This window comes from Calypte anna, chromosome 3 (genome assembly GCF_003957555.1).
Source record: "Calypte anna isolate BGI_N300 chromosome 3, bCalAnn1_v1.p, whole genome shotgun sequence".
In the NCBI taxonomy this organism is placed as follows: Eukaryota; Metazoa; Chordata; class Aves; order Apodiformes; family Trochilidae; genus Calypte; species Calypte anna.
The window spans coordinates 6,480,120-6,503,397 of record NC_044246.1 but is presented as its reverse complement, the minus strand read 5'-3'; the positions used below and the strand labels follow the sequence as shown (position 1 = coordinate 6,503,397).

The window sequence follows — 23,278 nt, the reverse complement described above, 5'->3', positions numbered from 1 at the left end:
GAGAGGCTTAGGGCATTGCTTTCCTTCCTGCAGTCCTGCTAGCAAAGGGAGACAAGCTCCCTTCTCTCTATTAATAGAACTTAGAGAGGAACTTGAGAAGACCAGGAGAGTCCCAAATTTCTCAATTCTCCTGGCATAAAGGCAGTGGAAGTTTTCAAATATACCTGTGAGATATTTTAGTAACGTATGAAACTTAGGTCAAAATCTGTTGAGATGTCTTGTCCTATGATCATTAACAGAATTATTCCTTAAGAACTGTTACTTAGTAATGAGGCCAACCACGTGTTGGACTACTTAGAAAGTTCTGTTATTCTGCCTCCATTGTGCTCAATCTATGATTTTTCTGCAAATAGGCCCCATGCTAAGGAAGCATTTTCTGATTCTTGGTTTCATGGATTCTTTTAGTTATTTTTATCTCATAGGTATCTGTACTCCTCAAACTCACCCATTTAAGTCCTCTGTCTGTTTGATAGCTTTCCTCAGATATTTATAATGAAGACACTCCATAACTTTGAAGGAAGATGTTAATCAGGTCTCCTCCCCATTATCATTTAGCCAAGTACACATGTTCAGTTCTTTAACAATTCCCTGTACGTCATTTCCTCTGGTCCTTTGATCTTTTTATTGTCCCCCTCTGAAGTCTCTCCAGTGGTGAATTTTCTGTGAGGTCTCTGATCCCACAAGCAATCTCTGGAAAAGCAGTGTCATTATACCCCATTAGAAAATGTCACTTACCTCCTGGTAGCACAATAAAACCTGTTCATTTGTTGTACAGGATCTTTGTGGCTGCTCTGGGAATGCTGTTGCTTTGTAAAATGCTGTCTTACCTGAAATGTGATCCACTGAAAATGTGATGTTCTTGGATTTTTCTGTGTTCTGGAAGATTTTTCTCCATGGTGTGATAGCTGGTGATACTCCAATTTGCATCCAAATCCAGTTCTTCCCTGCTTAAATCTCACTTAAGCCTTTTGCATTCTCCATTCTGGTAGCTGTTAGCAATTAATATCTCCCGTTAATTACATTCCATGCTTTCAGAACATCATTGAAGATGATGGAAAGGACAATTGAAAATATTTTATTTTAGTCTTGGAGCTAAGTCACAGTGGGAGCTGCATGCAAGGTCAACTGATTCAACTACAACAGAAAGGCTGCAATCCTCTCAAAGTAAAAACAGACTAAACAAACACAATATACTGACTAATGGACAAAAGTTTTATCACAATGTGGCTATTACTCTGTGCTTTAAACATGCAGATGCAGATATTTAACTCTTCAGCCTTCAAATAAATTTTCAATTTACTACAGTAAGTTTCTGACTTTCCAGACATCCTCATCCTCCAGTTTCTGGATATAATACTAGAAAACTATGCAAATCTGTCAGGAAAATATTACACTCTCAGATTTTCCTTCTTGTGATGATTATTTCTTTCTTTTGTTGAGGCTGAGTTTCATATTGAGGGGGAAATGTGGCTGTGGAATCTTGAAGCCTAACAGAAATGACATGTTTATGTTGTGAATGTGAGTATGGGATCCTGGAGGTGTCATGGGGTTGAATTTAGGCTTTCTCTTTGCTTTGGAGCTGCATTGCACAAGCACATCTCTCCTGGAGGCCCTGCAGCCTTGGAGGAGGATGATGCTGGAGAGGGGAAGCTGCAATGGGAGGATGATTCTGTGATGAAGGCAGTTGGTAGTATTCCAGTCTGTACAATTAATGTGGGTAAATTACTGTTTGCTTAACTGCTTGTGGTTTAAGTATCCATTTGTCAAATGAGGAGAAAGATACCTCAGCTGGGTGCCTCAAGGTGTCTTTGTGGATTTGTCTATGCTCGGATATGGTGGTGATGCAGCCAAGAGACCAGTTTTGTAGCAGTGGTTGGTCAGATATCCCTGATTCCAGTAACAACTCTATTGGGTTCTGAAAATGCTGAGGGAAGTTGCAGGTGAAAATAGTGAGATTTGTGTGGAAAAAAGACTTGTTTTCTTCCCAGAGCACTGCACTCCTGGTCTCAGAAGATGTTTTCACTAAAATACAAAGTCAATTATAAATAGTTGCTGGGAAAAAAAAGTGGTGATTAGGTATATAGAGATGTTTTCCTCTTGTAGGTAGCCATGGTTTGTTATAGCTCTAGCCTGGAATATCTTGTGCTCCTGCAATTTGTCAAATGCAAAATTATCTTTTCTTGCAAACATTTCTCCCCCAAATGAGCAGGTTTTTAAAGAAGGGTAAAAAGATAGGTAAAAAGCAGGTGGGTAGTGTTTTGGCTGCCTGCCTTCAGGTGATGTTCTGATGTAAACATTCCCTGGAAATGCATACACTTTACTGGAGAAGATTCAATCTCTAAACACTGCTGTCTTAGAATCATAGAATCATAGAATTGGCTGGGTTGGAAGGGACCTCAGAGATCATCGAGTCCAACCCTTGAACCACCGTTGCGGTTGCTAGACCATGGCACTGAGTGCCACATCCAGTCTTTTTTTAAATATCTCCAGGGACGGAGAATCCACCACTTCAGTGGGCAGCCCATTCCAATGACGGATCACTCTTTCCGTAAAGAAATTCTTTCTAATATCTAACCTAAACTTCCCCTGGCACAACTTAAGTCCATGCCCTAAAATTTGCTGATGATGGACTCAATCCCCTCATCTAAATCATCAATGAAGATGTTGAACAGAACTGGGCCCAACACTGATCCCTGGGGGACACCACTAGTGACCAGCCGCCAACTGGATGCAGCCCCGTTCAGCACCACTCTCTGGGCCCGGCCCTCCAGCCAGTTCCTAACCCAGCACAGGGTGCTCCTGTCCAAGCTGCGGGCTGACAGTTTTTTCAGGAGGATGCTGTGGGAGACGGTGTCAAAGGCTTTGCTGAAGTCTAGGTAGACCACATCCACAGCCCTCCCCTCATCCACCAGACGGGTCACCTGATCATAAAAGGAGATCAGGTTGGTCAGGCATGACCTGCCCTTCCTAAAACTGTGCTGGCTGGGTCTGATCCCTTGCCCATCCTGCAGGTGCTGTGTGATTGCACTGAGGATGATCTGTTCCATGACCCTGCCAGGCACTGAGGTCAGGCTGACGGGCCTGTAGTTTCCTGGGTCCTCTTTCCGGCCCTTTTTGTGGATTGGCGTGACATTCGCCAATTTCCAATCATCTGGGATGTCCCCAGTGAGCCAGGACTGTTGATAGATGATAGCGAGAGGCTTGGCGAGCTCTTCTGCCAGCTCCTTCATTACCCTTGGGTGGATCCCATCTGGTCCCATAGACTTGTGGGGATCCAAGCATCGCAGTAGGTCACAGACTGTGTCCTTCAGGATTACAGGGGGGCTGTTTAGATTCATGTCTTGGAAGCTTTAAGAAAAATGCACAAAATCTGTCCATTTTTCAGTTGCTTCTGAGTGTTTCTTGGGAGCTGGACTAGGCTACAGAACAAGAAGAAACAGAAAGAATGTATTTAGATATCCCACATCTCTGTGTACCTCAGTTTTCATTTATGGGTTCTTCTTTTTAGTTCTATTTTACAGTCGAATGCAGCTCTGCCATTGATGGTGTTAAGGTATGAAATGTGTTCCATTGTATTTTTTCATTTCCCCCACCCATCCTAAGTGCCTGGTGTCAGAAAAAGGTTTCAGAAGTCAGCACAGGGACTGGGCTTTTTGTTCCGCATCGGTTCTGGTGCTGTGTTTTGGGCACACCTCGGGGAGGGAACTGCAGCTGCTGGAGAAACTTTTGAGCTCGGATTTCCCCAGGTAACCACTCCGGGCCTGGCAGAGAGGCCGTAGCCTTGAAAATCTCGTCAGTGAGACGCCGACAACCCCGCACCGGTTCGGCTTTCCCAGTTCCTCTCCCCACACGCAACATGCTCTGATCCCCACATCCTGGGGTCCCGTGGGGTACCGAGGCATCGTCTCTCTGCCGGAGCTGCCGCCGCTTTGCTCTCCCAGTTCGGAGGCGGCAGCCGAAACCCCCAACCGTGACCCAGTCCGGCCGTGTACGCGGCACCCAGGTGGTCCCGGTGGCGGGCGGAGCCGAACCGCGGGTGCCTTGGGGGGCGGTGGGTCCGTCCCTCCCGCCCGCCCCTTCGAAGTCCCACGCAGCCATTGGCCGGTCCGGTCCTGCCCGGCCGCCCCCTCTCTGGCTGCCCTTATATGATGGGGACGGCGGGATCGCGCCGGGAGCCGTCAGGATGCGGGCTGCAGGAAGCTGGGCGCTGCTAGCCCTATGGCTGGTGGCCCTGTGGCTACCAGCCCGGCCGCTGTCGCTGCTGCCGTACGGTGAGGAACGCGGAGACGCGGAGCTGGAGCCCGGGGACGATGTGCACTCGGAGGCGCTGGAACTGAGCACCGCGCTGCGCTTCTACGGCAGCTCCGTCCGTTCTCTCTACGTGAGTGTGGGGCTGGGAGGGCAAGGGGATCCGCTCCGGATGCCGGAGGGTCGGAAAAGGTGCTGGGCACTCCCCTCAGGGGTGTGGGTTGAGGTCAGAGGTCGGTCCAAAGAGCTGAGTTTTTCCAGTTGTGCCTAGTGTGGCTGTTGCTGCTGCTTTGCGATGCGGGCAGTGCAGGCAACGCGACAGTAGGAGGGTAAAGAGAATGTAATCGGTTATCCAAAGCGATCACCTTCCCCAGGCGTTTTCTGTGCTCCCTGATGCACGTCCAGATAAGAAGGGTCCTGGTTATGGTCTATGTTTTGTCACAACTCTGAGTATTTAGCCAGCAGCCTGGAGTGTCCAAGGCTTTTTCATTTAGCTCTGAGAGTGCTGTTCCGCTCGCTGAGGTCTTGAGCAGTCTCAGATGTTCAGGGGTTTCTTCGACGGGGGAAGCAGACATCCAGAGCGATTGTATCCCTGGGGCTGCAGACAGACCTCAGGCATATTTGTGTGCCTCATAGCAAATCCTGCATCCCAGAGAAGCCTGGGCGTGTGCATGGCTATTGAAGGACGTTCTGTGTATGAAGGTGGGATTGAAAACAAACTGCCTGGAGCAGAGTTGCACAAAAGTAGCCAGAAAACAAGTTGGGGGGCAGCATGTCTTCAGAATGCTGCAGGAGTAGTGGATGCTTTATTGCTGCCTATTTCCCCCTGGAGCCTCATCTAGGCTGGCAGGTGAAGATGCTACCTAGCATGTTTGGAGAGGCTCAGTGTCTTTAGCGTGTCACTCCGATCAGATGAAAAGCCTCCTCCCTGTCCAGATAAAACAGTGGGCATTAGCACCATGGGTCAGCATGGATGCAGCTTTGGGGACTGATCTTTGTGGAGCACTTGGGAAACTAGACCTCCATGTGGCAGCAGTCATTCAAAGTTTGATTTAGTTCCCATCTACCTGGGTCCATTTTATGGGTATTCACTGAAGATTTAACATACTTGAATCACACTGAATTGTGCTGGTGCTGCTGCCACTTAAGTTGTGCTCTATTTCATTGTTCACACTGCTTCTACCTAAATACTGGAAATATAAATAATACTGAAAAATACTCAAATCCCATCTGAAATAAAAAAATCTGAGGGATTCAAGTAATGTCTTTATGGAAAATGAGCGTTGCTAATGAAGCTGGAAGTAAAGTATTAAATGGATTTCAGACTTCAGTTTGACCCTTAGTTAATTGTCATGTCTTCCATACTCTTAAGTTTGGTCACTGATTAGCCAACCCAAGTAAAAAATACACTTCTTGAAGCACAGACATATTCTTGAAAGATACTGGGCTGTATAGCCAGTCATTGAGAGGAAAAGATAGCAAGTAACTTGTCAGATAAGTGACAGAGAGAGGACAGAGTTTTCAAAGAGCAGTAGATTTGTTAAGAAAACTAGGGGGGTGGGGTTTTTTGTTGGGTTTTGGTTTGGTTTTGGTTTTTTTAATTTAATGATCTTGTTACTTGCCCATGCCATAGAACATTAACAGTTCTGATTTTATCTGAAAGAATACCCATGTAGAGGCTATTCCAGGGTAACTTTGAGGGCTTTTCCAGCATAGTTACTCTGTACTAATCATGAGGAATTTTAACATAGGCATGTCTGATAGTGAATGGTATTTCAGTATCAGCCTACATAATACGCAGAGGCTTCTAACTTGAATTAAGTCTGTAACAAGCATTGCAAAACAGAATCACAATACAAACTGCATTGGAGTGGGGAAAGGAGAAAGATATTTGTTAAGGACTCTTAAATACTTGTTGATCAGTCTTAAACACAGCTTCACAATACACAGTACTATTCTATACTGGCAGTGAGTACTTGACATTGTGTGTTCTATGACATTATTCAGTAAGCAGAATTTACCAAGGTATTGCCAGTATTATCAAGGTATTATCAAGCTGGAAAAATTAACATGTAGTATTGGTAGAAACGCATCATAACACTTAACAGACTTCCTGGATCAGATTTTGAGTTGTTGTGGTGAAATACATGTCTGTATGTTTCATCAGAATAATGTGATACGGTTATCTTCATTTGTGAGTACTTGATTTTTGCAAGTTTTACTTTCAGTAAGTTGAAAATTTCTGTGGGTTCTCTGTTTTTTCCAACACTTGAGAAGCTGGGTTGTTTCAGTTAGGTCTACACATGAATAAAAAGGCAAGGAGTTCTGAGGAACAATTGTTTAGTATCAAATTGTCATAAAGTCCCTGGTGGCAAAACTTATTTTCTTCTCATAGATAGAAGTGAGAACTTTTAAGTCAAAACAGGCTTTCACATACTATGATCCTCAGTATGGTGTTTTCCTGTGCAAGTTTTATAACATTGAATCCTGTCACTAACCTATACTGATCTATTTGTTTTAATAGAACACTTTTATTAAGGTTTTTCTAGTTGTTCACTGATGTGGAAAAGCTCAAGAATCAAAGATTACTTCCTTTTTAGGGAAGAACTATAGTCCTTTCAGGCAAGCCTGAATCAATTAGTTAATTGTTACTTTTATTAGCTTCTTAAATTAATTGTTGGTCATGTTTATATTAGAAAATTTTGTTGCTTTAAGTCAACTGCCTCTTCATTATCCAAATAAATTGTTTTTCTAAACCTTCCCATTCAGAAATATTAAAGCCCTCAAAATGCCTAGCAACTGAGCAGGGAAAATACCTCATTTGTTTGAAACTAATTTTTATTATACACACTTGGATACACTTTTTCTTTAAGTAGAAGCACTTCGTTACTTTGCACTTCCTTCTCCTGATTTCTTTTTTTTCAGGATGGACTTTTAACAGAGTGTGCATGGTATGTTCTGCTGCAACCCATGAATGTATGTTAACTATGTGTGTAATGCTGAAGCTTAACATGCTAAAAATACATCTGTGTTAGTTCCTGTCAAGTTAAATAGTATTATACCTTAAAAGGAAAGATGTACAGTACAGATGGTCTTTAGACAACTCCCACCTGACGCCTTTTTTTTTTTCCTTTTCCTTTTCGAAAGGAATGAAGCTTCAATGAAACATAGTATTTTTCCTGAGTTATTCTCTTTATTTTGGTCTTCACACTTTAACCTATCTGTGTGACCTTAAGAGGACCAGGGTAATGTTAAATTGTACCATTCACCATACATAATATAAATGTAATGCTAAATCTGAAAATTTAAACAATTTTTTCAGTAATGATGAATGTTCTTTCTCTACACTAAACATTTCTTTGCAAAGGCAGCAGTTTGTGTGCTTAATTTCATTTAACAGCTTGCAAATATTTTCCGGGTGATAAGAGTACTTGCAACCAAATATTTCCTTCACTTTTGAAACTGAACTGCCACACTTAAAAACTACAAACAAATTAAAGTGAGGTTTATAGAAAGATGGGAAATGAAGAGTCAGACGCATGCCTCTGAGAGGTGGAAAGAGGAATGCCAAACTTTTTGTTGTTTTTTTCTGGTCTCTCTGTGGTTCTGTTGTATTGACTAGTCCTGATTGTGCTTTATCTTAATGTTATTTTAGTCTCTTCCATAAATGGGGGACCATGCAGCCACAAAGTCTGCACACATCAAATCTGATGAAGAGATTTGTTTAAAATGCCTCAAACAACAGTCATCTCTCACAAGAGGGCTCAGAGTGGGGGTAAGGGTACCTTTGTACAAAAAGTGTAAGAAGGAAAAAAGAAGGGAACTACTCTAAAGGTAGAGGGCATCTCCTTGCTGAAACATCTAAAGCCTGGCACCTTTCCTACTGTCTTACAGTGGTATAGTATAAATTATGGCTTTTGAGTTTTTAGAGGTTAAGCTTTTCTTTACAGGCATACAAGGTGTTTTCTAGTGTACAGATGTAGCAGATGTTCTGTTCCATTTCTGCTTGCAATTGCAGGGTCTAGAGTGGTCTAGCCCTTTTTTTTTTTTTTCCTTTCTGTATATTTAAAATTCATAGCTCACCTTAAGATCTGTGGCCTCTGATAGATCACACATGACAAGAGGAAAAATAATCTCAATATTCAGCTTCTCCTTTCTCACATCACCTGCATTCCCATCATATATACTTATATATCTCAGATATTTCATTCATATATAAACCAAACTTCCATTTCTTTACATGATCTTAACTCTTAGTATTTTTCACTGTACCAGCTAATGAAATTATATATCTGCAGGCAATACAGTCAGCATAAATCAAGCCACTTTAAAAATTATTTCCAGTATACCATGTGAGCTGTTTCCTAACTTTAGCTAATGGTTTTTGCTAACCATTATATACCAATCTGATTAACCACTAGCCTATGGCAGGGGGTGTGCTCTGCCCCCCTGGGTAGCCAAAGCAGGGTACAAGGCATAGGTGTGAGCTATGACTCAAGGGGCAATTTGTTGTATAAATTCCTGTGGTACAGTTTTTTTGTATTTGCTCTATGTAGCAGTTGTAATGGTGATCCAGATTTTAATGGATGTTGCAAAGATTTATGTAGCCAACTGCCTGACAGGCTCACACAGTCCACAATTTTTCTGTGTCTTGAAGAATTTATATAGAAGTGGCCTTCTTGTTTCCAAATACATATGGTAGGGAAGGGGAAATAAAATTTGGGTGCATTAAGAATTATCAAAGACAGGGAATAGGTCTTACAGAAGGAGCACATCAGTAGGCTGAGGGTCTTCGTTTTGGAGGAAAAATAGCATGGGGTGGGAAACTCTCTAGGATTTTACTCCATGTCCCAATACAAAAACTAGGTGCCATCAAGTGGAGATGGGAGCCAGACTGTAAACAAACAAAAGTAGGACAAACCTCAGGATATGAGTCACAGAGCTTTGGAATTTCTTTTTAAGGGATTTTTTGGATGTGCAAAGTTTATATGTGTTGAAGGGAAAGCCTTAACAAATATTTGAAGATCCATGGAGGATGAATAAACAGTCAAACCACAGGGAATCCCTTGAGCTGAATGTGGTTGGAAGCTGGCTGGAGGAGAATGTGCATCTCCTTCTCTGCATCTGCTGAATCCTTAAGCTAGCAGGTACAGCTAGGCTGAGGCAACTAGGCTGGGTGGCCCTTAGGTCTGAGTCCTGGTGGCCATTCTGATCCTCTTCCAAGCATTCATAAAGATTGCAGACTGTAGTGAACAAATTGACCTTGTGAAAAGATGTAGAGGCACTCAGTTCTTCTTGGACTGGCAAGAATCCCTGTGAGATAAACCTGTGGGAGATTGCAGGTTTAGTTTCACAGCTTGTGGCACCAATCTTGGAACCTCTGTCCCAAGGTCCTCTACGTGTGTGGCTGCAGCTGTAGAGTGGTGAGTGCCTGGATGCCTGCAGGTAGTCAGATGTGTCCTGATATCCAGGACAAATACATGGAATTACATTTGTGTGTGTCTGATTTGTAAAGTGCCACACACATCTGGAGGAAGGGCCTGGGAGAAAAAGCTGTGTGAGACTCTTATGGTCTTGCTTCCTTCTTCTGTGGCTGTCAGACTCAGCTATGGTTTGCCAAGGGAGTTTGGCTGTCACACATAGACATGCCCTAGAATCTACCCATGTCTATGCATGTATTTTATTTTTAGTCAGAACTGCTTGGCTGTAGGTCATCATCTTACTGCCCAGCTAAATCATGATGAGCTGGTATGTGTGCATTTTCAGACCAAGAGTTTTAGTAATGTAAGTTAACACTTGCCTTTTTTTCCTCTTTTCCAAGTACTAGAGCCAGTTTTCCATAGGACTGTGTCAGGGCACTCAGCTGTATGGGAATTTACAGGATAGGCTGTATATGCTATAGAAATTGTCTCCTAGCTTTTGTAGCCTCTGGGATAGGATCTGTGTCAGGGATAGGCAGTATGTCTGAAATTTAAATAGCTAAAATCTTTATGTAGCAAAAAAACCCCATTGGTCTATCCACTCTTTGGTCTACCTTACAGATAGACCTCTGGTTTTGAGCAGCTGAAATCCCAGGACTCCTGAGATTGAATACAAAGCAAAAATTTGAAAAAAAAAAAATCAATTACTTTACAAATAAAAGAGTGACTTTTGATTTAATTTCTTTTGGAAATGCAATGAAAATACTGTGATCTAGAGCACATAGGTGTGGGAGACAGTCATATGAAAAGTATCTGTCTAATAATTTCTGCCTTCTTACTAGGTTGCCACTAATGGGATTATTGCAGTGAATGAACCTTCAAGTGAAGAAAAATATCTTGGTCAATTTCCAGTCAGTTTTGGGGCTATTGCTCCTTTTATGGCTGACCTGGACACAACAGATGGCCGTGGAAATGTGTATTACAGAGAAGATTCATCCTCAGATGTCTTGCAGCTTGCATCAGACTACATCAAAAGTGGTTTTCCTGAGACTACTTTTGATCCCATTAGTGTTGTCATTGTTACCTGGAAGCTCGTGGCTCCTTACCAGGCACCAGGAGAAGATCATTCTTTGGAAGAAAAGGTGAATGTTAATCAGAGCTTTCAGACATGTGGAACAAATGTTCAGCCATAACCTGTTGTTTTAAGGCTTGAATTCCTTTGGGTCTACATGAATCCTGTGAAGTTAAGAATGTATTTTGTCATTGAAAAGGCCATAGTGAAATAAGACCATGACATTTTTACTTGATTTTGATTTTGCAGTATTTTATCCATCCAGAAGAAAATGCTTGAACCTACCTAGCTGATTTATTTGTAATCCCTGACAACTCTTTGAGTGTTAAGTGTGACGTGTTAATAACTGAAATAGCAGCATATCCTGCCCTCCATCTGTGCAGTATGGTAGTTGGCTTGCATTTTTCAGCACACTCATAAGTCATTTTGACATCAAACCATCTAAAATCTGAGAGGTGTACAGACTAATGGGAACTTCAGACTGAATTACTTTTGGGCAGATGACATTGCATTCACAAAAAGGATATGTAGTATTATGCTTTGTAGCTAATATTGAATGAAGAAACAATTAGAGTTTATTTTTTTTATTGCTTGCAAACCATTTTCCTTTTTTTAAAAACTCAGTTACTGTCCTGCAAAGATATATAACTTTGTGCACCATAGTTATCCTGGTTGAGACATCAGCTCAGAGTATACAGTTGAGAACATTACCACAAATTAGCAAATCTTATTTTACTAAAGATTAATTTCTTGTGCCTAACTTGGCAGAACTGTTTTGTTCACAGTAATGATTTTGCACTCTGGTAGCAACAAATAGCTGACCTCTGAGGTACTGTCTTGATGGCTTCTACAGTATGTAGGAGTGTTCCTACAGGAAAAGCCATTTGCAGCAACATAAAACTTCAACTCTTTTAATATTTTGTGTACAGAATATTTCTGTTTAGTCTAGTACATCACACTTTCTAGGGACATGTGCACCTCAAAGAACTTAAAATTGTTATGGCTGAGCAGCCTCCCTGGATATTTCCTAGCATATTTAATCCACCCTTGGTAATGTTTTCTTTTTACTGTTTATGTATGCTAAAGCTAAAATTGTGTTAGTAAAACATAAGCTTGCTTAATACTTAATTACTATTATGTGTGATAGAAATTCTGATTTTGACTGTGTTTAAAAAAGTTGTTCTGTTTTCTCTCTTGACTGTTTTTCCACCAGTAAATTGATGTTGGTTTTTTTCCACAGAGAAACACATTCCAAGCTGTTTTGGCCTCTTCTGACTCCAGTTCCTATGCTATTTTCCTTTATCCAGAAGATAGTTTGCAGTTCTATGGTACACACTCCAAGAATGATGATGGAAAGATTCCTGCTATGGTTGGCTTTAGTCAAGCCTCTACAAACTACTACTTTTGGGAAAAGCCAGGATCCTACAATGTGATTGCTAATGATGAAGACAGCATTAGAAACCTGCACAAGTATGTTTTTTTTTTTTCTTGTTTAAATCCCTCAATAAAGCATCAGGGAGTTCCATGTTTTTCTTACTTGTAGCATGACTTGGTGAGGATGAGAAAGGAAAGAAAAAAATCCTTTTAGATATTGCATGAGAAGTTGCAAAGTCTACCACTGATAAATATCCACCCTCCTGGGCAATATGAGGATTTTGGCCTAATTTGTAAAAATTCTGCAGTTCCATTGTCACTGGTAGGAGCTGCTGTATACTTAGCCCTTTTAAAAATAAGGCTACTTAAGACTTTAACTGTTTAAAGTCTCTCCTGGACAGTATTTTCTTGAAAGAAAAAGCATACCACAAGGAAAGGAAATTAATTAGAAAGTTCTATTGAGTGGTTAGAAGATCTTTGTGGCCCAAATATCTCCTGTTCCCATCACTTTGGTGAGGAGTTGGTTAGAAATTCTCAAGAAAAAGCTCAGTGTGGAGAAAAAAGTGCCATACAGACTGGTGTGTTTATATGAATAATCTGTACCCATAGATAAGTGTGTAGATAAGATAATTTGACAGTTTTGTCCTGATACTTCTTAGTAAAGGATACCATTTTGTGTAGGCTAGAAATACCACACAACTTGTGCTTAATCACTTTCACTTGCCATGTGCTTCTCTTTGATAGGAGCAGCAATGCTGGGAAGCAGGGTGTCTGGGTGTTTGAGATTGGGAGCTCATCTGAGAGTATTGTGCCTGCCAAGATCAGCAATGTTTTGGAGAGCCTGGAGGCTGATGAACAAGATCAGGAGATGACCTCAAAATCATTTATGTCAGACTATGGCTCCACTGAAATAAGACAGCAGTATGTCACCAGTAGTATGGACAACACAGAAGAGGATCAGCACCATGTAACCTACAGTGTTCCTCAGCTGGCTTCAGAAGATTTTCTGACTTCATACCAAGATGTAACAGGAACACCTTCAACTGAGTCTTTTTATAATCATCAAGATTTCCCAACAGCAAAAATTTCACCTCGCCAGTTCCATGTCCAGCAGTTCCCCCCAGAGCAACCCCAAGTCATAGATGTGGAGGAATTTGATGAAACTGGTATAGGTAAAGTCTTTAGTACAGTTTGGGTCCTTCTAAATTGGATGGGCTGCAAAAAAAACCAGAATTGTGCAAAAAATTGAACCACTAAAGAAATAATCTGTTTCTTCTCACCACCTTCATGTCTGAAAACTTGAGTAAGTTTGTGTAATTGATAGAGGTTAGGGACCTTGGATATCACCTCAGATCCAGATCTGGTCAGTCTAGTAAACCAGTTCCCCCAGCAAGCTCCAGGAGAGCATCTTTACACTGTGTCTGTGGAACCTGGATCCTTCCAAAGAAAAACTTTGGAAGTGTATTCCTAATAAGTGTATTCCTAAAGCTGATTCTTAGCAGGAACTGATTTCCTCATCTCTTTTTGCTGGAGCTGTTGTTAAAGGTGTCATCTTAACTTTAATAGTTGCATTAGGTGGTTGTTCCTGTTAAGGATTTTATGATCAGCTCTACTGAAACCTGGCTTTTTTTTTTCCTTTCACAGATGTCTTACTGAGTACAGGTGACTTTGTGAAGATTGGGAATAGTAACTGTTGTAAAAATGGTTGGCTAGGGTTTCATGGACTCAAGTTTTAGAAGGATGAGATTAACAGTTCAAATTTTTGAGGCAGTGTTCATAGAAAATTCAAAACACTGTGACTGACTGCCTAGATATTAATTGGTCTTGAAGCAGATGTGAGAATTTACATCTCCATTAAGTGAGAGGGAAGGACAATTAGCATTACAGCTACAACATTACATCAGCTGCTGCACAGCCCTGGGTACAATACTGATGTGTTATGTTCTAAGGTTGGGAAGACTCCTTTTTGCTTTGGTTTGGAAACAAGAACAGGTTAAAATTGTTTGTGTAGTTCTGTCAAGACAGTTTAACTCATCTGTACCACTGTAGATCTGCTGAAGTCAATAGAATTAAACAGTTTTCTAACATCTGAAGCCCCAATTATTTTCTGCAAAAGAGCAGACTGCTACTTGCATGATGCAAAGTTAGTAATAATTGTTTATTTTCCTTAAAGAGAAAACGAAAAAACTAACCAAGCAAGTCTAGAGATACTTTTAAACTACCCCAGGGATATGTGAAGATTATAGTAACTGCATGAAGTGTAAGTCTCTGGTCTTATTTTTCTCCAGTGTTTCGCTACCACACAGATGTCCAGCAGACCTGTGCCAACAACCGCCACCAGTGCTCTGTTCATGCGATTTGCAAGGATTATCCCAACGGGTTTTGTTGCAGTTGTATTGCTGGTTACAAAGGAAATGGCAGACAATGTGTAGCAGAAGGTAACTTTTTGTACAATTAAGTACTTAAGCAGCAATTAAACATTGTATTCTTGAATGATGGGACCTGTTTTCAATACTGAAAAAGAGGTGGTTAAATACCTGCTGAAAGGTTTATTACTGGGGTGTATTGCAAGCTGTTAAGAAGTGAGCTGTACTTTCTAAAATGGTGTGGGTTTTGAATGAAAAAAATTATTTTAGGTGATAAATTATATGCCTTATGCATTTTGACATGACTTTCTAGGAAAAGAACCCCTCTTCTATAACTGACATAATTTAATGGATAGAAAAAGTTCAAGTGTTTTTTTGCCAGAATTATTTGTGACATTCCAATGTGTTATAATCTGATGTGGTCCTCAATCTAGAAATGGACAACTCAAAGAAGATGAACAAATTAACTTTGATCATCAAACTAAAGAGCATGGTTCATCTTTGTCTGACTTTAAGCTTCTTTACTAAAGGGCTAATCTGCCCTTTTTTGTTAGGAACCCATTTAAACTTTGTCCCTGTGTAAAATCCATAAAAGAATTTCTTATGTATACACTTGTAATCCTCATGGTGACTTGACTCAAGAGTATAGATGCATTTCAACAACTAAAGTAGCTGACTGCAGAGTTTCTGTTTTGGAAGGCAGGAAAGCAAAGCCTCTTACATAGCTTTCAGTTTATAAATTGAATTTTCTAGGGGAAGAAAAGGATCTGATAACAGTGGAATTTTAATTTGCCTGTGGGAAACTATATTAAAAAGAAAAACAATCCAAAGTAGCTGCTTCTGTAAAACATTGGTTGTCTTAAAAGCCAAGAAATAGAAGAGGTTAGAACAATAAGTCAGTTAATCTAGGACCTTCTGATATTTATGTGTAGTTATGAAATTTATGTTCAGTAGGTATTGATATGAAGTGTGATCTTCAAAAGAAGTTTCTGTATCCCACTTACTGTCAGAGGTATTGTAAGAGCATAGTCTGTTTATGGAATTAGCCTTGCAGACAAAACTGTTATTGAGGATAATGGGAAAAGGGCATTTCTTCAGGCAATTTTGGCCACTTAGTTCCCTGTGTAATGGCAAAACATGCATCCACCTACCCATGTGTTTAAGCAAATAAATGTGCTGTTTGTAGTCAGTTTCCTGTCTGTTGAATTCTGTGAGCATGTGTTTGACGTTTATTTCAACACTAACACTTCCAACATAGTGAACTCTCTAAACACATTCCTTGGAGATAACTTGAGAGTTGTCATTTTGTTCTGATGCAATGTATTGATTTGCCAGGTTCTCCTCAGAGAGTCAACGGGAAGGTCAAGGGAAGAATCTTTATAGGAAACAACCCCATTCCAGTCACATTTGAGAACACTGATCTCCACTCCTATGTTGTGATGAACCAAGGGCGTGCCTACACTGCTATCAGCACAATCCCAGAGACTCTGGGGTATTCCTTACTGCCTCTTGCCTCTATTGGAGGCATCATAGGATGGATGTTTGCTGTGGAACAGCAAGGATACAAAAACGGATTCAGCATTACTGGTAACTTCTAAATTCAGCTCATGTTAAACTGAGCTATGCTTTCCTCTGTCTTGAGGGAAAAGAAATGTGTATTTAGAAACAACACAGGATGAAAACATGTTTATTCTGAGCTGCAAATGAATTGCTTAGTAATCAGACTTCTCACAATTTTTGTTGTTTACAATGTATAGATATCAGGCTTTTTAATTTACCATTGGTTCACAAGCATGTAAGTCTGATAGAAAGATGAATGTCTTGGCTAGTTCCTATGAAAGCAACAGGTTCTTGAAAAGGATGTGATTTTTGATACTAAAGTGTACAGAACTACTGAAAAAAACCACCCCTACATCTACAAAACGTCAAATATGTCAGTTGCCTGACTGTGTCAACAGAGCAAAAGCAACATTAAATTCTGACCTCATGAAAGCCTGGAAATCTTAACAGAATCATTTGCACCTCATGCTTCTGCTAATTTATTTAAGGGGAAACCCCAGTTTGCAATTGCAGCCTTTTATAAGAGTTTGAGCCAAATCTGTTTGTGCACATGAATTCAAGATGTAGATCCAATCTGTTCTGGGACAACATGTGTTTCTCTTTAAAATTTTATCCTTTACAGCCCTTACTATGAATTAAGTTGAACATAACTTTTTGTTTTGGGTTTTTCTTGGTTTTGGTATGTTTGAAGTTTGTCCTGGAATTTACAACATGCATTTCACTTCGTTTTGATTTGAAAACAGATGCACTGGATTTATTTATTTATTTTAATTCCCTGTATTCCTACTGGAGGTTGTCTCTAAAATTTACAACAATTTTACCATTTTATCCAGTAGGATAAGACCTACTATTATTAGCTTTGCTGGAACTTTTATTTTCATTCAAAAGAAAAAAAAATAACCTGCTTCTTTAAACTTACTTGCAATTTAACATGTTCAGTGCTAAACTGAAAGATTCCTTGAATTATCCAAGGATGTTATCAGTATACCTCTGAAAATTATTTCTGTAGAGACCTTAAACCTTAGCAATTATGCTAGATCAAAGGTTGCAGAAAATTGTAATTTATATTTTATCTGCTAGAAGCAATATTTTGACTAGAAATATTCAGAAAACACTACTAATTGGTTTAACTAATGTTGTTTCTTTAGGTGGGGAGTTTACACGGCAAACTGAAGTAACTTTTCTTGGCAACAATGAGAAGCTGGTAATAAAGCAGAAATTCAGTGGAATTGATGAGCACGGTCACCTTACCATCAGCACAGAAATGGAGGGCAGAATACCTGAGATCCCATCTGGTGCATCAGTTCATATAGAGCCATACACTGAACTCTATCACACTTCTAGTTCTGGTAAGAGTCTCTAAAAATGAAATTATAAGCAAGTGCACATTTCTTAGAACAGAGAGTAAGACAAATGCAAAAATATTATTTTATTCCCTTCATAGCAAGTGGATTTAGGACCTTTCAATTAATTTTGAAAAGATATCAGAAAGTTGCTTTTTGCCTTTTAGGAACAGGTTCCAAAAGAAGGTGAATTTTGGGCGGGATAATGCAAATATTTTTAATCTTTTAGTTGAAAAAATATTACATTAACTTTCTCTCAGCTGTTTTTTTGTAAACCAAGCTTTATTTCCCTTTTAATTTGTCTTCATACCAGTTGCAAAGCTTTTTGTAGGATCTGCAGCTCTTCAGTAGGAGCTGTGCTAGTGCATGCCTTTCTGTGGTAATGTCATCAAATGGGCTTTGGTCTTGTCTGATTGGGCTGGGCCAACCAGTTATTTACCAGTGTGTGTTGTGTGTGTCTTGAGTTAGTAACAAACCTTTGTGAGTATTACTTGAGCTGAATTTGAACAACTGACTGGAAAATTAGAAGCCTCTTAATTCCCTTATCAGTTTCTTCCATTGTCTCTTCAATACTTCTTTCCCTTATCTCAGAGGTTTGGTAAGAGCCATTCTTCATTTCACTATTTACAGAGGACTCTCCTCTCTTGCTTTCCTCTTCCTGCATAAAATTATGTGAGTTTCAAGATAGCAAAAACTAAATGAGATTGGAGCATTGCTGCTGACCAGCCAGCCCAGCTGTCAAAGACCAATAAAGATGGAGCAGGCTGTGGTGTACCCTGGTGCATATGAATACTGGAGAGAGTACACTTTGACAGAAATAGCTGAAAATGGTGGTGTTGCATCATTAGTGCCTTTTATCCACTAATGTCTGGGTTTGGTAGCCAGTGGTGAACACCTCTTGCTGCTTTGTCTGTGGTTAAGGACTGTGAGGAGGATGTGCTGGAGGTAGGAAGCTTCTGCTTAGCACTGAACAATTTCAGAGTTTTTGGAAGAGTTGCTTGAGCAGTGTGTGCTCTGTAAAACACACATCTGCTTTGCAGAAATGCTGTCTCCATGGAGGAAAAGTCAGGGGCTGAAAGGAGGAATCATTCAGGCTGGATTTGATTTACAAGTACAAGTTATTATTCTGCTGTCTTATGACAAATGTGATGGACCATTTCTTAGCAGAGATCCAGTTTTTGCTAACTTGCAAGTGGGTTGATACAGGTGTATTTTGTGGTATGGTATCCATATGAAGAGTAGTGGAGTTCTGAGGAGCTTTCTCACAGTACAGAAAACTGTTGTGAAGCTTACAAGAGCTCTCTGCCATGCACCTTCTTCAGGACTCTGTCAAAATCCAAGACCACAATGAGGTGGTGACCACAATCCAAGACCAATAAAAGTTGGTTATTATGTAAATTAATCTAAAGAAACTTCTGAGAATTTGAGTTTTCCTTTCTTTGCCTGGTAAAAGTAAAGTAATATTTTTTAAATATGTCAAGATAAATTTTTTTACTCGTTCCTCAAGGCTGTGCTGTCTAAGAACAAACTAAACGTAGGTCCAAGTGCCTATTCCTTTGCATGGCTATAGCACTCTCAGACCTTCTTGCCTTTTGAAATTTCTATTTCATAGAATCATAGAATTGGCTGGGTTGGAAGGGACCTCAGAGATCATCAGGTCCAACCCTTGATCCACTCCCGCTGCAGTTCCCAGCCCATGGCACTCAGTGCCACATCCAGTCTCTTTTGAAATATCTCCAGACACGGAGAATCCACTACTTCCCTGGGCAGCCCATTCCAATGTCTGATCACCCTCTCTGTAAAGAAATTCTTTCTAATATCCAACCTAAACCTCCCCTGGCACAACTTGAGACCTTTTGTGCCCTCTTGTCTTGCTGAGAGTTGCCTGGGAAAAGAGACCAACCCCCCCCTGGCTCCAACCTCCTTTCAGGGAGTTGTAGAGAGTGATGAGGTCTCCCCTGAGCCTCCTCTTCTCCAGCCTGAACACCCCCAGCTCCCTCAGCCCTTCCTCACAGCACTTGTGCTGGATCCCTTCACAGCCTCCTTGCTCTTCTCTGGACCTGCTCCAGCACCTCAATCTCCTTCCTGAGCTGAGGGGCCCAGAACTGGACACAGGACTCAAGTGGTGGCCTCACCAGAGCTGAGCACAGGGGCAGAATCCCTTCCCTGGACCTGCTGGCCACACTGTTCCTGATACAGGCCAGGATGCCATTGGCCTTCTTGGCTACCTGGGCTACCTATTTACACTACTCAGCCTGTATCCCAAGCCCACAGATAGCACTGAGAATATTTTTTTCTCTCTGTTCTGACTTGGTCTGTCTCTTGCTGTGTTGCAGTGATCACTTCCTCGTCCACCAGGGAGTACACAGTGACAGAGCCAGAAAGGGATGGGGTTGCAGCCACGTACACAGGTGCCTACCAGTGGCGCCAGACCATCTCCTTTGAGGAATGCATCCATGAGGACTCTCACCAGGTTGCTTCTGCTACTCAGCAGCTCTCAGTGGACAGTGTGTTTGTCCTCTACAACCGGGAGGAGCAGATCCTGCGATACGCTATGAGCAATTCCATCGGCCCCATCAGTGGTGTGTATGAATTAGAAACATATTTCTCTTTTGCGAGTAATTAAGAGCAGGTTTAGTTTAGTTTTGGGGTATTTTTCAGTCTATCTTAGCTGGGTTAAATTAAAAAGTTATATGTTAATATGTTTCTTTAGTTTTGTTGAAACGGGCTGTTGAAAATTTGTATCCTTACTTGCGTACTTACAGGATTGTCTCCTCTTGAAATTCCATGGAATTTATGTGTCTTAATTCCTTGAAATACTCTCAGCATGCCTCCTTGAATCTGTTCCTGCTCAGATACAGTGTGTCTTTCATCCTTAGCTAATTTCTAGTCCCTCTCTGTTAATTAATTTTTTGTATCATCAGAGCAAATGGCAAAAGAGGGGACTAAGATTTGTTACTGAAACTGCTAGTTCCTGTCACTTATCTTGAAGCATGGCATTTTATCTTTGTAAGATAGGCAGTCTGGGAAGTTTGTTTTTTGGATGAGCTGTCCAAGTTTTCCTCTTTGCAGTTAAATCAGAAAAAAAAACCAGAAGCAAAGGAGAAATTTGAAAGTGCACACCAGATGAGTACAAGAAAGGACAGTACTCCTTTTTGTTTGTTACAAAGGTTAAGTTCTACTAACTAAGATAGGCAAACCAAAGTGTTAAGAACTGGGTCTAATGTCAGTAGCTGGAAGATGCAGTATCTTTGTCAGTCTTGGTCTTTAGAGAAGTTTTGTTTTTTTTTTTTGGCTTCTCTATTTAACTCAGCAGTCCTTTGCACAAGTAACAAGGAATACAGATGCTATTGCCTGGGTTGAAGATTCAAGACCTGCCCATCAACTTCAGGTCCCCTTTTTTGTTACAGAAAGTTGTTTTGTTTTTTTTCTTTGTTTCCTGTGCACTACAAGCAATCTCCTCCTGGCCCTCCTCTGAGTTCTATCACTTGGATAAACTCATCAGGGCTAAATGTGGTCTCTCTCCTCAGATGGCTCTGCTGATATTAACAGAAATCCTTGCTACACGGGTACCCATCACTGTGACACCAACGCCGTGTGTCGCCCGGGGACTGGAAATCGTTTCACCTGCGAATGCTCCATTGGCTTCCGGGGAGATGGAAGCGTCTGTTATGGTATCAGAAAAATTTCATTACACAATGACACCTAATGTAGGCATTTGGTTGGCTTGGAATGTATTGACCTTCAGGACTGACCAATGCACTCCCCTGAGAGGCTGGTTTTGGGAAAGATAGGTTAAAGAGATGCTGGAGTAGCTGATGCATCTTTAATAATTAAAGCAAGCAGGTCTGACTGTCTTGAGGAGTCAAAATTTGGTATATTTTTATAGGTAGATGTGTTTACAAAGCATCTTTATTACCTAGTCCACCTTTTCATTAAATTTGTGGGAACTTATTGTGAGAAAGTCAAGTAGGTTAAAAGTTCCTGAGGGAGGTGAGGAATGGTGCTTGCAGATGTGTACAGAGCACAGATATGTGAAGCCCATTGGAATAATCCTTTTCAAGATCTGATTTGAAAATCTATTCTGTTCAAACATAGTTTCATATCTCAGCTCTGTATTCTTAAGGTATTTAAGGTATGTTTTATAATCAAATCACAGTACTAATGCTTGTGCTTAAGAGGTGAAAGTGTGTATTAATGAAATGTGCATAATCCCTATTAATTGAGTTGCTTCTCTAATAAAACAAAAAAACCCACAACCTTTGCCCCTAACCCTTTAAATCAATTTCCAAAAGTAAACAGCAGCATCACACTGTCCCTTCCAGTCCTCTGGTGCTTTCAGTTGAGCAGCAGTGGATTAGAGATCACAGAATACCAGAACATCAGGTTGGAACGTACCTCAAGGATCATCTGGTCCAAACTGTCTTGGCAAAAGCATGGTCTGGGTAAGATTGCCCAGCACCCTGTTCTGCTGGCAGTAAATGGATAATGGAAGGGGAAGTCTTTCCTAAAGTTTATGCTTCACTAGTAATTATCACTGCTTCTGATCACCTTGTGGGCTCCATTTTCTTTGTCAGTGGCTCCTTCTTCCTCGCTGATTTTGTCTTTCTTTATTACTCCTTTATAGAACCTCTTCTGGGGTTTTTGAGGTGTGCAGATAAGCTGAGGACAAGGTTACCTGAAAGCTTATTTTCAGGTTACACTTTTCTCTTAAGAGTCATGGTCTAGCCAAGATGTAGTTGAAATACACAAGCCTGCTGTTCAACAGTTGCACAAATTCTGGTTTTCTGGTATCAGTATAAAATGCATCTTTGTAATAACTGGAATCCTTCTGTTATTGTAGACATTGATGAATGTTCAGAGCAGCCAGGTCTGTGTGGCAGCAATGCAGTCTGCAATAACCAGCCAGGAACCTACCGCTGTGAGTGTCTGGAAGGCTACCAGTTTGCAGCAGATGGGAGGACTTGTGTTGGTAAGTTTCACATTTCTTAAAAGCACTGCCCACAGCTCTCAGGCTGTTTCATCTCACAGAGACAGAAAACAGAGCTTCTAGGGTCTGTGCTGACTTCTGAGGTTAGGAGTTCATGCTGCACTTAGTGATTACAGTCCATTAGATAACTGGGGAAGGTGCCTAAACTACTTCCTCTTCATCTCATAAAAATTCCCCTTGCAGAATGTTTCCAGATAGAAAGTGGAAATTATTAACAAATGCTTCTGTCCTTTCCATACCATAATTTAGCTCTAGATTTTAAAGTTTGAATTTGTCGAAGAAGAAACATCATAATGGACAGCTATTAACGTCTTGTTATTTTGCAGCATCTCACTTTCAAGATGTAATAGGCCTTTTTTCTGCATTTTTATAGTCCTGTTCTTTGGGGGTTGTTTGTGGTGTTGGGTTTTCTTTCTTTCCTTAGAAGGAAATTTCACTACAGATCATGTCACTGTTAAAATCTTTGAGACTTGGAGGAAATCTAGCTGGTTTGCTAAAGACCATTAAAACTTGAAATTCAGTAGTCATTGAATTAGCTGTTTTTTTAAAATTTAATTTTAAAACCTTTTTTCTGGAGGAAGCCTGAGTTAATCTATACTTGCTGGACTAAGGCTGTCCTTACGAGGAATATATTTACCTTTTTGCTCTGGTTTTCACAGAAGTTATAGAAATTCCATTTGCTTACTGACAGAATTGCAAGATGATTGTGTGGAATTTGCATTGAAAGTTAATTTTCCATATAGAAAGAAGAACATGAGCTTTGCCTTAGAACATTAAGCTGGTTCTTTTGGGAGTAATTTGTATTGCAAACATCAAAAGCTAAATAAAAACATCTACAAAAAGCAGATAGAAGAGAGGTAACAACTACTGCTAGAGCTGTAATTGTCAGGGTAGGATATAGCTTA

At 40.6% G+C, this 23,278-nt stretch overlaps 1 protein-coding gene across 1 annotated transcript in view; it reads left to right on the top strand.

Moving 5' to 3' along the window:
- The first annotated feature begins 4,183 nt into the window (after positions 1–4,183).
- The window catches only part of NID1 (nidogen 1), a 42,911-nt gene continuing 23,816 nt past the window's right edge, over positions 4,184–23,278 (top strand). Inside the window, exons 1-10 of the mRNA XM_030448112.1 lie at positions 4,184–4,381; positions 10,511–10,810; positions 11,981–12,210; positions 12,859–13,286; positions 14,403–14,552; positions 15,816–16,067; positions 17,189–17,389; positions 19,720–19,965; positions 20,914–21,057; positions 22,227–22,355. Coding sequence (XP_030303972.1) covers positions 4,184–4,381; positions 10,511–10,810; positions 11,981–12,210; positions 12,859–13,286; positions 14,403–14,552; positions 15,816–16,067; positions 17,189–17,389; positions 19,720–19,965; positions 20,914–21,057; positions 22,227–22,355 — 2,278 coding nt within the window. The remainder of the gene's footprint in view (positions 4,382–10,510; positions 10,811–11,980; positions 12,211–12,858; positions 13,287–14,402; positions 14,553–15,815; positions 16,068–17,188; positions 17,390–19,719; positions 19,966–20,913; positions 21,058–22,226; positions 22,356–23,278) is intronic.